The sequence below is a fragment of the Mesoplodon mirus genome (assembly GCF_964341445.2).
Source record: "Mesoplodon mirus genome assembly, chromosome: 4".
Lineage (NCBI taxonomy): Eukaryota > Metazoa > Chordata > Mammalia > Artiodactyla > Ziphiidae > Mesoplodon > Mesoplodon mirus.
The window spans coordinates 150,339,988-150,356,723 of NC_138979.1; the positions used below are offsets into that span (position 1 = coordinate 150,339,988).

General features: G+C 39.1%; 1 protein-coding gene across 1 annotated transcript in view; it reads left to right on the forward strand.

The window, feature by feature from the left end:
* Window positions 1–558: 558 nt before the first annotated feature.
* Window positions 559–16,736, forward strand: part of RHOJ (ras homolog family member J) — a 95,439-nt gene continuing 79,261 nt past the window's right edge. Inside the window, exon 1 of the mRNA XM_082617182.1 lies at window positions 559–1,246. Within this exon, the coding sequence (XP_082473308.1) occupies window positions 1,003–1,246 (244 nt within the window). The 5' untranslated portion in view covers window positions 559–1,002. The remainder of the gene's footprint in view (window positions 1,247–16,736) is intronic.

Here is a 16,736-nt window from a genome sequence, read left to right on the forward strand (position 1 = left end):
TCGCTAATAAGAAGATGCAAACATCCCACATCTGATTGATTTCTTATGTGCTACAACCGTAAAAATGTTTGGGTCTGGAATACACGTTTGAGCATTGAGCTCAAATGTGGCAGCTTATAAACCCGATCACACATCTTATACCTACGATCTACAAGAACGTTTCCCTTTGTAACAGTGAAACTCTGGAAGGTTTTCTTCTTTACTGCCAGGACAAATTGCTTAGGGCTTCTCACTTAAGTATGTGAAGAACTGTCCAGTTTTAATCTGCAGAGCTTTTAACTGGTGACTCAGTGAGGGATGATGTCATATGTTATCCTACAACGGCTGGTGTGGTTCCCTCTGTTTCTGTGGCCGACAGTACTCCCCAGTTTCCATCCTTTCGTCAGCTTCTTCCCAGCCAGCCCACAGGCAAACAACCTCCCCAGCCGTGGATGAAACAGGAAGTCTGACAGCTTGAGTCTGCAGTGGGACCCCTAGTGTTTTCCCACTCCATGTCCTGGCAGCGTTCCCCAGAAGTACAAACACACACACACAGAGCTCCCATTGTTGCAGCCTTCTCCAGCCCACTGATCCTAATATGGAATGCAGCAGGAAACCCATGATTTCCTGACACTCAGCAAGCTGGAGGAAGCAAGGGAAAAACTCCATTAAAAAGCCCAGCTTTCCTCCATGTTAGATGTGAAGTGGAAAATGGGGAAGATTTAGCGAAATTCCACCGTGTCTTCAGCCAGGCTTGGAGAACAGGAGAGCAGAGTGAAACCCTCAGGCTGTTGAAATTTCTAGACTCCCAGGAAGCCCCTAGAATTTGGTGAAAAATGAGGATTCATAACTCAAACTGATGGGGGCAAGGGGCAGATGCTTTTAATCATTCTCCCCAGTGTGTGTTACCTTTCTTGACCAGTATGGTAAGCAAGAGGGCACATGCCAGCCGCCTCGGACAATTCTGCATGATCCGAGTTCCCCAAAGTAAGACAGAGTGACCTCAAGCCTGCAGCTCGCTTCATGGGCTTCGGGAGAAGCAGGAGAAGCAACGGCAGCGGCACAGTCACAGCAGCTGGAGCCGTGAGAATGAACTGCCAGGAGGGAAATGACAGCAGCTGCGGCTGCGGTGGCCGCGAGGAGAAGAAGATGCTGAAGTGCGTGGTGGTAGGGGACGGCGCCGTGGGGAAGACCTGCCTGCTCATGAGCTATGCCAACGACGCCTTCCCCGAGGAGTACGTGCCCACTGTGTTTGACCACTATGCAGGTAAGAAAAGCGGAAAACCTACCCCTGCATACGAGGTGAAGGAGGCGGGAGACGACAGCCCAGCTTCAGAGGGGCCTGGCTTATCTCTAATGTCAGTGCTGGGTCTGGGCCTGCCAGGAGCCAGGTAAAACCAAGGTCTTTGCTGTTGTTAGGACAAGTTGTATATCAATGTTACGGTAACATTTTTCTCCAGTTAAACCAAATGAATAACGCTGGGGAAATACCCTGAACCGTCCTCTAAGATTTGTGGCTAGAGATTTTACTTAACATTTGCCTGAAGATTCATCAACTTTCTTTAATGTGAACTTTTTAAAAGGTAGCGTAATTGTATCACAGTTCTTTAAAAAACAACAACGACATTAACCACACAACTGGTGAAAGAAGTGTTCTTGCCACTTCTCATATATTCACCACATGCCATTTATAAAGGAAATGCTGAGATTAGTAACATTAGAACATTCGTTTTTCTATAATAATTGGTGCTGTCCTAATGTACTTTCATTTTCCTGTGGAGGTAGATTGAAGAAAAAGTACTGAAAGATTTTAAATATCTCCTAGGCAATCTGTATCTTGAATGAAAAGAGAAGATTTTAATCAATATGTTTTAAAGGTAAAAATAAAGATAAAAATAAAATTTTACTTATTTCAACATATGTCCCCACAGCACAAAATATGGCATAAAATACTTTAAGATCTGACAGTTAAGATACTGTAGTCACAACTTAATTCTTTCAGGTATATTTTTTCGAGTGTTCTGAAGTTTGTTGTGTGATAGCTTATATAAATTTTTCCACTTTGACTCTTATTTTTTCTCTTAATCTCCAAAACAAATCTTACTAAATTTCTTAAAAGCAAATCCATAAAATGCTTCAGGTTTACAATAGCCTAGATTTTATGACTTTTTGGAATACGATGATCCACTTGCTCACTATGAGATCAGCTTGAGTTACCAGAGATTTGAGATTTTGTGAGAGGAAAATTTCTCTTCTTCACTTTAGCTTTGGGTCCAGAGCAGCGAAGGGGAAATGGCCCACAGGAAACCTGTGTGAGCGTTGGCTTTGCTGTGAGGTCATTTGAAATCCTTTCTGTAGGAAGCAGCTTCTTTTCCACAACTAAACAATCACCTACGTCTCCTCCTACTACTACACGTACATGATTTACGACACTATTACACAGCAGACAGGGAGAGAACCACAGTGAAAATAGTATCCACTTTCTAGCAGGTTTTTCTATATTTGTAGAAATTAAGAGCAAATTTGAACACTGGCTCTCTTAAGCTTTTCTGTGCCCAGAGAAGAACATTTTAATGAGAACAGAATGAAGAGAAGTACAGGTAGACTTTCACCCTGAGGGGGAAAAAAAAAAAGTAATTGTAAAATTAGGTCTGCAACTTAAGAAAATTATCGGGATCCCGACCTGTAAACATCTTAGCAAAAGTTATTTATTCTACACCCTCTTTCTGCCAGGATAGGGAACTGGCTGGTACCTAATTTCAAAAACTTTTAGATCAAGAATGGAACCCGCAATCTACTAAAGGGAGAGGTTTCAAGTGCTTTTAAAAATTACATATCCCATCCCCAACTATTGGGTGAAGCAATTACAGTACAGTGCCAGGAAGAAAGAGGATAAAACCATCTTTAGAGATAAAGTTAGCCTATAAAAAACATTAGAGATCAAACAAAGGCTGGATCACCGCTAGATTCCACTAAGGTCAAATTGTTTTATGTTTCAGTCGTGTACATACTTGCTGTTATTTGAGCAACAAAGCATCTTAGATTTTGGCTATTCCTTGTTTTAGCTCTCAAGAAATCACAGCCACTGTACTCAAAACAATACTTTGTACATAGTAGGCATTCCCAAACATTGTTACTTTGATTTACACTTTGTACTTTTTTTAAGTACACAGTCATCTCATGCATTTGTAGTTAGGCTGTAAGGGAAATGAAGGTGTAAGCCACATACATCTAGGAGTGCAATGAGGTGAATATTTCCATTTGTAGAGGGATCTTCTCCATCATGAAGACCCTAACTCTTTTTACCACCACGCTCCTTATACGTGAACTGATTGAACATAAACCCTTACACAGTCACATGAGAATCTACAGTCAATTGTAAAAGAACTCATGCTCTCTTCTCCACGTGGAGAAATATCCAGTATCCAGCCCCTGGTCCTACAGGCTCATTCTGAAATGACAACCTGCAAATAGTTTACTGAGTCTTTGGAAAATTGCAGTCAAAGAATTTAGAAAAGTTCAAGTCAAAGAGAGCCTATCCCTTGAAGAAGATTTTTCCCTAATAGCTACCCATCCTAGGAAGGTAAAGATATAATAGTAAGGATGGAAATACTTAAGATAGTGAGCTCAAGATAAGTGAGCTCTGAAGCTGGACAGCCCAGTTCTAATACTGGCTCTGCCATTACTGTGTGGTCTTGAGCAAGTTGCTCAACTTCTCTGTGCCTCAGTTGTCATGAATTTTCTTAAGGAACAATAGAGGTATTAAGATCATGAGAACAAAATAAATTAATACATGTAGTTCTTAGAACAGCACCTTACACATGATAAGTATTAGGTAATAGTAGCTATTGTGATTAAGAATAGGGTCTCTTACATACAGAATGAATAAACAATAAGGTCCTACTATATAGCACAAGGAACTATATTTGATATCCTGTGATAAACCATAATGGAAAATAATACAAAAAATAATATATATATATAGATATATATGTATAACTGAATTACTTTGCTATATAGCAGAAATTAACACAACATCGTAAATCAACTATACTTCAATTAAAAGAAGAATAGGGTCTCTACAGTTGCACACAGCTATGAAAGGGAATTAAAATGTAAATATAATATAAAGGCTACAACAAGGAAAAATATAATTACAAGAGTATCCTTCAAATGGAGTAGGGTGTGATAGAGTGCGTGTATTGTCCTGATGATATAGTTATCGTGTTTACTGATAATTGATAAATATGTCTACATGGAGTAATAGTAGTGGGATATTCACTGGAGAGGAAATATTAGTTCTGCATGAGTGACTGTAGAAAAATCAACAACCAACTAGAAAAAAATGTTTTTAAGTTTTATAAATCTTGGCTATTTTCCCTCCCTCCTACCTATCAGAATCCAAAAGTACATCTGCTCGATGCAGCTTTCCTTGACTCCCCAAGGAGAATTCCTTGCTCCATCTCCAACCCATCCCCAGAAATGTGTTAACATTGCTAGAACACAACCTGCACCATTGTATAGCAATTTATTTGTTTCCTTATTTCCCCAGTCCCACTGTACTATAAGCTCCTGAGGGAAAGGGTCATGTCTTGCCAAAACCAGTGTTCAATTCTCAGCCCTCATCTTACTTGATCTCTTGGAGGCTTTTCTTATGGTTTATACTCTCCTTCCTGAAACACTTTCTTTGCTCCTGGGATACCACATTCTCCTGGTTTTTATTCCCCCTGCTGGCAAATCTCTCTCCATCTCCTCTGCTCCTTTCTCCATCTCTTTCCCGACCACTATACATTGGTATACTTCAGTGTTCAGTCTCTCAGTTCCCTTCTCTATTTATGCTCATGCCCTGGTTGACAGTATCTATTCTCATGGCTTTAAATATGATTTATACACTGATGACTCCAAAATGTATGTCTCTACCACACACACAAAAAAAAACCCTGACCCAGACTCATATATTCAACTGTCCATTTGGATATCTAATAGGCATCTCAAACTTAACCTGTTCAAAACAGAATTTTTTAATTGCCCCAATCTACACCTCCCCTAGTGTTCCCCATAGAAGTATATGACCACTGTCTTCCACCCAGTAGCTCAGAACAAAAACTTTGGTATTATCCTTAACTCCTTTCTTCCTTTGACAATACTTCCCATCCCTCTCCATCCAAACCACTAGTTATTATCCCTTCCTACTACCAATCAGGTCAACATGCAAAATACATCTCAAATCTGATCAGTTCTCACCACCTCCATTGTTTTCACTCTCATCCAAGCCACCATCATTTCTCATCCAAACTACTGTAATCACCTCCCAGCTCCCTGCTTCCAGTCTTATCCCATAGAGTTCAGTTCTTCACACTCCCGACAGAAGGACTATCCACAGCCCAAATCCATCAGTCAAATCCCATCACCCTGAGGCCCCATTATTTATCACAGTCTACAAGGTACTCCATGACTTAGTCCCCATTATCTCTCCAACCTCCTCTCCTAACTCTCTGCTCTGCAGTATTTCTGCTCTCAGCCGTCTTCATATTCTTCAAACACACCAAACTCCTTCCTTCCTTGAAGATTTTGCATTTGCTTTTCCCCCAACCTTACCTTATTCCCCCCGATCTTCCTCAGCTTCAACTGATCACATTGTTTAATGCATTCACACACACAAACACAAACACACATGCGTACTGTCACTCTTTAATTTTTCTCCTGTTTCATCTTTCCTCATAAGGTTTAACACTACTTCACATTATATTTATTTGCTTAGCATTTTTATCCTACACTGGGATGTAAACCCCATGAGGGCAAGGGCTTTGTCTTGTTCACTGCTCTATCTCCATCTTCTAAAACACAACTCAACATCTAGTATGCTCTCAATAGATTGTTACTGAATTAATTAATCAATATACTTTATGCATCTCTGTCCTTCCAGCACATAGATAATTCCTGGTCCATTAAAACTTTGAGGAATAAATGAACAAGTTGTTGGTCCAACAGATGTCTCTTTAGGAATGAACATATAAGATATTTATTAAATGTATTATATTTTTGAACTAGTTTGTTTGTATTTTAAATAATCATTTTATCTCTACCGGGATTATAATACAGCATAGAATTTTCTTGACCCAACCAGCCAATGTCACGTCTATTGAATAATGTAACTATACAGTGTATAAATTTCATTTGGAAACAGATGGGATGTACTCAGATTCCTCCATTTGCGTTATATTCAAAAGCTTAGCTAAATTTTGAGTGGCTCACTCGTTTATAGTTCTTCATAAAAACGCATGTTCCAGAGTAATCCCAAGTTCAACTATGGGCTTCGTCTAAAAATTGGGGGCAGTAGAAGGAAGATAAAAATTGTCACTGACACTTTTTACAAGTATGCCTGAGAAACATCTCCGGGCACTTCTTCCTACTCCCTTCCAGGGATGACTCAAGATGTCCCAACAACCTTTAGAGATTTCACAGCTTACCATGGAACAACCATCATGTCTTCTCCCATCCTGTCTTCATCTTATCTTTAGCTTTGAGTTTTGTGGCAGACATCTCACTGATAAAGTAGTATCAATTAATGTTTCACACAACATATGACATAAGGACAACACTTCCATTTCTAGTTTAGTTAGATTGTATGTTGAGGTAGGTAGTGCACATGGTTTGTCTGTTTATGTGCATGGCTGCATAAAATAATCCCATTCAAGTTGAAGCCTGTGCATGACGTGCCTCATTCACCATTACCATCATTTTCTGTATAAGAATCGGTCATATCTATGGCTCCTTCTTCTGAGAAAACCACCTGTATTTAAAAACTTAAGTCACTATTTGCAAACCCAGGCTGCGTATGCAGTAAATTAACACAATTTGTGGAAAGCGGGGAAAAATCTGGTTGCTCTATCAGCTGAGTGAGATGTAAAAGGAGTTGTTTTCACAGAGAGCTGAAAGTCAACTGTAAACTTTTTCCACCTAATTAAATGATGATTAGTCCAATGTAGACTCCATCATAACCCTAATGACCAGAGCAAGGGGGAAACTATGTCCAATCCACAAGGGAAAAAATAACATAAAATAATAGTGAATAAAAACAAAGGCCCAGGCTTATAAAGTGTTATGACATAGTTTTGCCCATTTGGGAATATTTATTCAGGAGTTTCTCTTTTGTTCTTTCTAAAGACACCTGAGAGTCTCTGGAGAATGGATGAGATTCATTTTTGTAAGCCAAAAGAAAACCTAAAACACCTCTCATGGGTCTATGAAATAAATCACTAGGTTTTTAACCTTAGGCAAAAATATAAAGGAAGTATGTGAAAGAGGAGAAAGGAATGGGCCAGTTGACTTGCTCTGTTCCTTCTAAATGCCATGATGCTCAAAAACCCAATGTCTTGTAGGTATTCAACCCTCCAATATCTCTTTTTGAGGCAGTGTGGTGCGTGTCTGATACTTTTTTTGGACTCTTGGAGGCCATATCAAAGGTGCAGTAACAGGAATTGTATAGACAGTTCCTTCCACAGTCTACTGTGATGCCTATGAGCATGAGCATGAGCACATTCAGAGGCTCCGGGGGTGGAAATTACACTCAGAAAGCCAAAGCATACTGCAGAGAGGTAAACTGTGAGCTTCATCTCTTAGGAGTAAGAAAGAATAGAAGAGGGAAAAAGAAAATTAAGTATCTGTGACCACAGTGACCCAAGAAAAATCATGCTCCCAGGATTAGAAACTGCATCTGCAGTTCATAACCTTCCTGCATTCCAGCTTTATCTGGCAACAAACCAAGGCCTGTGACCGATTCAGGCTTCAGTGGACAGACTCCCTGTGATCAAGACTTTTAGTTCCACAAGGCCTGGCTCCTTTCACTGTCCAAGCTATGAAATCCTTCATAAATTTTACTATCTAACTGCCCAACAATGTTGGGCTTCAGGTAAACAGTACTTTATTTCCAGGATAACATTTTCAGAATCTGCCATCACTACCTCTTCTCTTGGGGCAAAGAGCAAAGTTGGCTCAGAGATGGCTCAGTACGTTGGACATCTTTGTTTTTGGATCTAGTTGGCCTGTTCTACAAAGGCAACATGAAGGTGGGCAACTAACATGAGGCAACTAACTTAAAGGACAGGTAGGAAAACTCAATAGAAATTATCTCCCTCACCAATCCTGAGCACAAAATCACAAGGATCAACAGAGGCCCTACCCTCTGTGTAAGGACACAGGTTCTGATAAGGCTGAAAATGTACTTTCCCACAAACAAAAATCCATGCCACCCTTTGGGTGAGTTAGCAGAATCCAAACAGTTAATTTTCCAGGTATAACTCAGTCAGGATGAATTCCACCGTGAATTCAATAGGGACCCACTGTGAATCACAGAGTGGCCTGGGATCGTTCCTGAATACTCTGAAGTCCACCAACTTTTTGGATATGGCTAATTTTCACAAGACAAAAGAACCTGGTTCATGTGTATTCATTCAGCATTTTGTAATGGTTCACAATACAGCTTTTATTTATGATGCTCTTCATTTGCAGTCTCAGTGTGAATTTCATTACGACCACATGTGATCCTACAAGCAGTATGGTAGTATTTAATGACGAAACTCAAACACCACTGGAATATGTACTAACAACAATAACAATAGCTATACAGTTACAGAGTTCTTGCTATGAGCATATTTGAGATATTTTCATACATTGATTCACTACCTCCTCACAATGATACTATGAGGTGCTGTTATTTTCCCAATTTTGACTGATGAGGAAACCAAGTTGCAAAGTTATTAACCAATTTGCCCAAGGTTAAATAACCTGTAATGGAGTAAGTGGAGGCCACAAAACAGTAAATAAATAATGTAAGCAGTGTGTAGGTTTATAGCTAATAAATTAATTTTAAAAAGCCACCGTTAGTTAAGGGCAGGGGTCCCCAACCCCTGGGCCACGGACCAGTACTGGTCTGAGGCCTATTAAGAACCAGCCCACACAGCAAGAGCAGGCGAGCAAGCAAAGCTTCATCTGTACTTACAGCCGCTCCCCATTGCTCATGTTACTGCCTAAGCTCTGCCTCCTGTCAGCATTATGGTGAGTTGTATAAGTATTTCATTATATGTTACAATGTAATAATAATAGAAATAAAGTGCACAATAAATGTAATGAGCATGAATCATCCTGAAACCATCCCCCCCCATGGTCCGTGGAAAAATTGTCTTCCACGAAACCGGTCCCCAGTGCCAAAAAAGGTTGGGGACAACTGAGTTAGGGTATGCTAACCTCCTATAACAAACAGACCTAAACATGTAAGGGATTAACACCACGACAGGATGTTTCTTGCTAATATATGTTCCTGAACGTGTATTCAAGTCAGTGTGGTTGCTTTCCTCCATTTAGTTATTTAGGGACCCAGGTTCTTTGCATCTTGTGACACTGCCATCCCTTAAGATCTCATAGTTGTCCACATCCACCAGACTAATGAGAAAGAGTGTGGAGAAACCTGAATGGAAAGTTTTATGGGCCAGGCCTGGAAGTGACGGACATCATTTCCAGTTAAACTTCAGAGGAGATAACTTAGTCACGAGGCCACACCTCGGTCTAAGGGAAGCTGGGAAATAAAACCACCTACATGCCCAGAAGCGGGAAGGACAGATGTTAATGGAAACTAGCCATCTCTGTTTGTGTCAGACTCTGTAGCCACCAATTATCCCTGCACACTTTTTCCCACATGTAAAACAAACTTTTTTCTAAGAGGGACCACCCAGAGCCCCAGTCTTTCACTAAAACAGGTTAAAGTCCAGCCATGCAGGTGACACCTGGTCCTTTCCATTTGATGGAGACATGGCTCCTTGTGGTCCAGTAGAAGACTCATTATCTCCTCCATATATACAATCACCCCTTAGACAATGATAGAACAGGGATGGGATAACCAAAATATCTAAACCCCCTTTCAGAAAAGTAAAGAATAGGAGAGACATAGCAATAACAGAATCCTGAGGGCAAATGTTAGAAAGACTTCCTGCCCTAGCAGTGGGGGAAGTTTCTTGAATTGACAGTTATGCTGTTCTCTGGGAGGAATTTCTTCGCCCATTATTCTCAACTTCCCCTGGCTTGGGTCTCTGGGGAGTTCTTCTTCCTCATCCATTCTCCTCCATGACACACATCTGAATCAGGCCTCAGGGACTATGTCTTTCTCAGGAGCTGCACAAATTTCATAGCCTGCTTCTGGCTTGTCCAGTTTCGAGACTCAAGTGTTGTTTTATAGTCAGAAGACTATTTAGTCCAAGCTTGGGGTTTCTTTGGAAATACAATTCTCTCAAAAATTTATTAGGCTTCTGGTAAGTTCCATGTACCAGTAGCCACATCCAAGACCAAAGAATGTCTTTCCTAGACATGCTTCTTAAAAATACTTTATTTGTCTGCTACATCTAGCCAATGCCTTTTGCTCTCAAATTAACAATAGCTACGTAGAGGCTGTATGAAGCAAAAAACTTAAATGGGAAGGGAACACCCTGGCTCTTCTCTTTGACACAGAGCTGATTCCCTGTTTTAACAGAGAAATGGACATTTGTTGCTCAAATCCTTATTTAACTGTGTCTTCTTTGGGGAAATCCAAAAATAATCAATTTTCCAACTATTAATTAAGGACATTAATATTTGTGTTCTATCAATCTCTGCTTAAACACAACCAATTCAACTCTTTTCTTTCTTGTAACACCTAGTTAAACACAGTAAACAATTAATATACTCTAATATTCTGACTTTTCCCAATCTTTTCTTTGAGCGTAATAGACTCAGTAAGAACTAGGTTTACCTTCCAGGTTTCACAGACAATAGTTTTACAAATGTTTTTGCCATGGTATAACGTGGATCTTCATCTTTCTAGTCTGTTCTGTTTTCTTACTACCTGCCACTTAACAGTTAAGCTAACAGCACACTTTTTTTGGAATTTTGTAATGATGGCACCACTCTAGATAAGCCAGGATGCTAGAACAAATAGACTCAAATATATAATGATTCAAACTGTTAGAATTCTTTTTTTTTTTTTTTTTTTTGCTCAGAGAACAGACCTGTGCAAGTGTTCAGGTTGGTGAGGTGATACTACTCCATGTAATCATCCAAGGATCTATTTTTTTCCATCTTGTGACTCTGCTGTTGGGTAGGACTTTGTAGTGCTCCATATCTAGACAGGAGAAGATGAGAGGATATGGAGGGCAAGGAGTAGTGGTCGGGGCTAGGTCCACAAGTGGCAGGCATGAGTTCTGTTCACATTTCTTTGGAGAGAAGTTAAACCCTAGGCCATACATTATTGTAAGAGAGGTTAGCTATATTCCCAAAGAAAGCGTGAACAGATTTTAAAGGACCCTTAGTAATCATCATCACACTCACTAAGTCAAAATTTCTTACATCAAATACAGTAGACTCATAAACAATGTAAATTGCCCTACATACCATACTTAATTAGACATTTATTCAACTACAAATGATATACCTATATTTCCCAAATTTGCCTGGTCATCAGATAAACCTGCTTGTCAAAAATGCAGATTCTGTAAATTGGTACAGCCACTATGGAAAACAGTATGGAGGTTCTTTAAAAAACTAAATACAGAGCTACCATATGATCCAGCAATCCCACTCATAGGTATATATCTGGAAATGATGAAAACACTAATTCAAAAAGATACATGCACCCCAATGTTTATACCAGTACTATTTATGATAGCCAAAACATGGGAACCACCCAAATGCCCATCAATAGACGATTGGTTTAAAAAGATGTAATATATATATATATATATATATATATATATATATATATATAATAGAATATTACTCAGCCATAAAAAAGAATGAAATATTGTCATTAGCAGCAACATGGATGGACCTAGAGAATAATATACTAAGTGAAATAAGACAGACAGAGAAAGACAAATATTATATGATATCACTTATGTAGGGAATCTAAAAAATAATACAAATGAATCTATACACAAAATAGGAATAGACTCACAGACATAGAAAACAAACATATGGTTACCAAAGGGGAAAGGCAGTGGGGGAGGGATAAATTAGAAGTATGGGATTAACAGACATATACTACTATACATAAAACATATAAGCAACAAGAATTTACTATATAACACGGGGAACAATATTCAAGATCTTGTGACAACATATAATGGAAAATAATCTGAATATACATATATGTATAAATAATCTGAATATATTGTAATCTGTATAAATATATGAGTATATTCCATGATATTTCAACTTTAAAAAGGAAAACTATACTTCAATTTAACAAAGGAAAAAGTGCAGATTCTTTGGTCCACACCAGAGCTTCTATTCCAGACCCACTAAGAGAAAGAGCTGTAAATATACATTTGAACAAGCATCCTAGGCATTTCTTATTAGGTGGACCTATGAAATGACCATTTTGTAGTTCAAAACCATTTGGATATCATTAAGTTCATATAGTTCAATCTAATGTAATTTAGAAAGTTCAGAAAACCCTTCTTTAAGCTATCAAGATGCCTAGAAATCAAGTTAAGAAGAACAATTCTATAACCAACCATCAATCAGTAAAAAGCAAGTTAAAAATAGATATGTGTATATATAATTCCTTGACCTGGTAGTTTCTAACAGGAGAAATTGTTTAAGACAAAAGAGGCCTTTAGAGCCTCTCAGAAACAGCTAGTAAATTCATAAATGAGAAACCAGAGTGCTTTTTAAAAAGATCTGTGCCCATGGCTGGGACATCGAGAGACCCTGGAAGAAAGAAAATCCACAAGGCTGAGAATCAGGAAATGTTGGGAGAGGGCTGGTGCCTTGGAGAGAAGGGAAAAGCCTCGGAGACTAAGAACAGGGAAGAGTGGGAGTTGTAAAACAGAGTGCAAAGAAGATTAATTAGGCAAACTTGGGTGCACCAAGCACCAGCAGATGGGAGCAAAGCCTCAGGCATGATCGGCAAAGCTGCACAGTGTTAATTGCTGTTCACTGAGCCTGCTGTCAGCAAAACGGTAATCAGCATGACTGTGAGACCTTCAGAGGGGTCACTGAGGAAAACTTAGAGAACACCTACTCTCATGGGAAGAAACAAAGGAGTCAAAAAATAAGAAAGAGCCTGGGATCCTTGGGGTGGTTTTGGTGCAGCTCTGTCCTGGATGCTGTTCTTGCTCTACCATATCTACCCAGCCCTATGATTGTGAAATGAACATAAACATCTGTTTCCCCTCTGCAGATCTTTCTGTTCTTCTTCACACTTTGACCTAACATTTGGAGAAAAGGAGGAAAAAAAAACAAAAATGGAAAGTTGCCTAAAATTCTATTCTCAGAGTCCAAAAAAGCTTCCACTTAGGCTAGAATCTGGTTCCTGAAAGAGGTAGGACATAAATTCTGGGAGAGGCAGAATTTTGTAACTGGGATTTAGGCACCCGTATCTGGACAACCAATTGACCAGCACTCCCGCTAGTGGGAACCAGGCCTTTGGAGTCTCTCAAGCTGTTTTTTTTTTTTTTCTTTTTTTTTTTTTTTTTGCCGTATGCGGGCCTCTCACTGTTGTGGCCTCTCCCGTTGCGGAGCACAGGCTCCGGATGCGCAGGCCCAGCGGCCATGGCTCACGGGCCCAGCCGCTCCGCGGCATATGGGATCCTCCCAGACCGGGGCACGAACCCGTATCCCCTGCATCGGCAGGCGGACTCTCAACGACTGCGCCACCAGGGAGGCCCTCTCAAGCTGTTTTAATACAGATTAGTCAGTCAGGCCTCAGAATGTGATTCAACTTGCCAACAAGAGAGAAATAATTCCCTGTGTGGTCTGAGCAGAATGTATCATAATGAAAAAATTGCTTCCTAATCCTTTTGGAGTAATGTTTATAGTTTATTAATAAAATAGTAAGTAACTAATATTAAGTAGCTAAGTATTTAATATGCACCAAGCCCTGTGTTACTTTGCTATCTTCTTTGAGCCTCATATTATCTCTGGTGGTAGGTATCTTCATGTAACAGGAGAGAAAATTGGAAGTCAGAGAAGTAATCAGTCCAATGTCACAGGACCAGGAAGTGACAGAATTGGGATTAAAATCTGTCAGCTCAAATGTTACCTCCTCAGGAGGCCAAACCAAACCACCCTGATTAAATTGACCACCATTTCAAAACCTGTTTATTTTCTCTATAGTTATTATCCGATCTGTTTATTCACTTCTCCATTGCTTGCCTCACTCTAGAATGTACACTTCATGAAGGCAAGGTTCTTTCTGTCTCATTTATTCTTATGTCTCCAATGCCTGGAATTAGCCTACAACACAACAGACACCCAGAAATGTCTACTGAATGACTGAGTGAATGAATGACATCCAAGAGTCCCACAGTTTTAACCACTGCTCTGCACTGAAGTTAGTACCCCATGTAAACAGTCAGGATAATTTTCTATGTTGAAATTTGATCCTCCAACATCCTAAAAGTATATGTCCTAAGCATCATGAGTATACATTCAAAAAAAGTGTATTGGCTTTGTTTAAAAGTTGTAAAACAATTTTATTCTTCTAGGAAAAAAAATTTCAAAAGCTTTTGCTTCCAGCCAAATTTCAAACTTGTGAGTTGAGTGATTTCACTATGCAACAATTGTTTTCCTAATTCTATTAAGGATTTATTTTATCTGTTTTTTGGATGATATATCCTAGAGGCAAAAAGAAAATTTTAATTCCCTAAAGTATGTACTGTATAACTTTTTTTCAAGTAACTAGATTAATAACGAGAAAAACAATAAGTCAATAATCTCCTTAATGTATGCCAGGTGCAAACTTTCTAAAAATTGTGAATGAGGTTTGTAAAATGCAACCATTCATTTGCTAGAAAGCATACTAATTTTCAGCCAGTAAGAAATGTAGTGAACATATATATAAATAATTGGGCACTTTATACCTGTTATAAGAGGAGTTATTAAGAGAAAAATGGCTATGCGCCCTCTCCTCAAGCCTCCTCTCTGCTCATATTGGATAAGCTTGCGCTATGAGCCTTAAGAGCTTCTTTTCTCAACTAAAATGAATTTCATATGACATTTACAATAGTTCAAGCTGGTAAATAAGAGGTTTAAGAATTTTCAATAGTAAACATGTTTTTAACCAAACTTTTCACAAGAGACAGAGAGTGAATGTTAAATCTTAAGTGTCAATATTAGGCATAAACTTTGCCGTAGAGGTTGTACTCTGTTTATTTTGTTCACTTACCCTCCTAATAACTCTCCCTACCAAGTCCTTCCCTTGAGATAAACTGAATCTTTCAGGCTGTAGATAAAAGCCATTTCCTCTCAAGTTAGCAAAGATGGAGAAATCCTCATTGTCATCCTCAGAATAATGGCTTTTAACCTATTTGAAAACCAAGGAAATTTTCATCCCTATCATCCTCAGACAATATACCCAGATCTTTCCAACTCCCTTCATAGATATTTGACCTATTATTTCCCCATTTTTAATGGGCAACTTCTCATGAATTCCTTTCAACTTTCATTTCAGATCTGTGGGCAGCACACAGTAAGTAGCTTTTGTAATTTTTTGGTAGTAATGGATATCTCATCAACATGGTTAGGTGCAGTCCTAACGGGATGTAGAAATCTAGACTAAATAATCTTTTAGATCACCTCTATCTTTGTTTTTGTTTTGTTTTTTCTATTTTTTGGCCTCACCGCAAGGCATGCAGGATCTTAGTTCCCCAAATGGGGATTGAACCGGCACCCCCTGCAGTGGAAGCGAGGTGTCTTTACCACTAGACCGCCAGGGAAGTCCCTATTTTTGTTTGTCTGGGGTTTTTTTCCTTGTTATTAGGAAAATAATGTGTCCTTAGGTTGACACATTCTTTGGTATTGTAGGAGACATTTTTGTCCCTGTGGACCATAGTTCACTGTATTTTACAGCACTGGATACTCTATCATTGTAACAGATATGTTACTCTTACTAAGATTTAGTATGTAGTGCATTACAAATCATCCTGAGGCATTTTTAAGCTTCATTCACTTTCTACCAGTGAACACATTAAAAGCTTTTTTAGGGTAGTGTACATCAGAGAAACATCCTATTTAACAACCTCACCAATTACCACAGACTGAACTCCAGTTTCACAAAAGACATTCTGTTCCAGGGTAATCTAGATTTTTCTGGACACAGGAAGAAATCTTAAGCTCTGAGCTATAAACAAACCCTGAAGTACCTACAAGAGATCATGAGTTATTTTGGACCCTACCACATCATCAATTAATCTTACTTCACATTGTGTTTCTTTATGTATGTGGGTCCTCAAGTGAATTCCAAAATTTCTACTGATATCCAAGTGTGGGAGCTTATGATGGTGGGGAAGGAGTGAAAGGGGGTTGGGAATTAGATTAATAGATGCATCGCTTTCAAAGCATCCACACAACGTTTGGAAAAACACATTTTGTTTGTGTTCAATGTCACAAGGAGCTGGTAAACCCATCATTGTTTTTTTATCTGATATCACTGCTTCAGCTTCCCTATCTTTTACCATGTCACCAACAGTTTAGAAGCCGGTTCACGTGAAATGAGGAAGAGAAGTTCTATTCCACTGACAAAGACACTTAGCTCTACTTTTACAGCCAACATCTGGTTACTCCCACAAACCTTGAAAATCACTCAAAGCCTAGAGAAAAAGAGCACCAGGTAAAGCATTTTGAAGATGAGAAGGATCAACCCACAGAATGATCCATTTGTCCATTAAAAATTGTTAGCATTATTCTATTTCTTTGTAAATGGGCATCAACAACCTTTGAACAAAGTA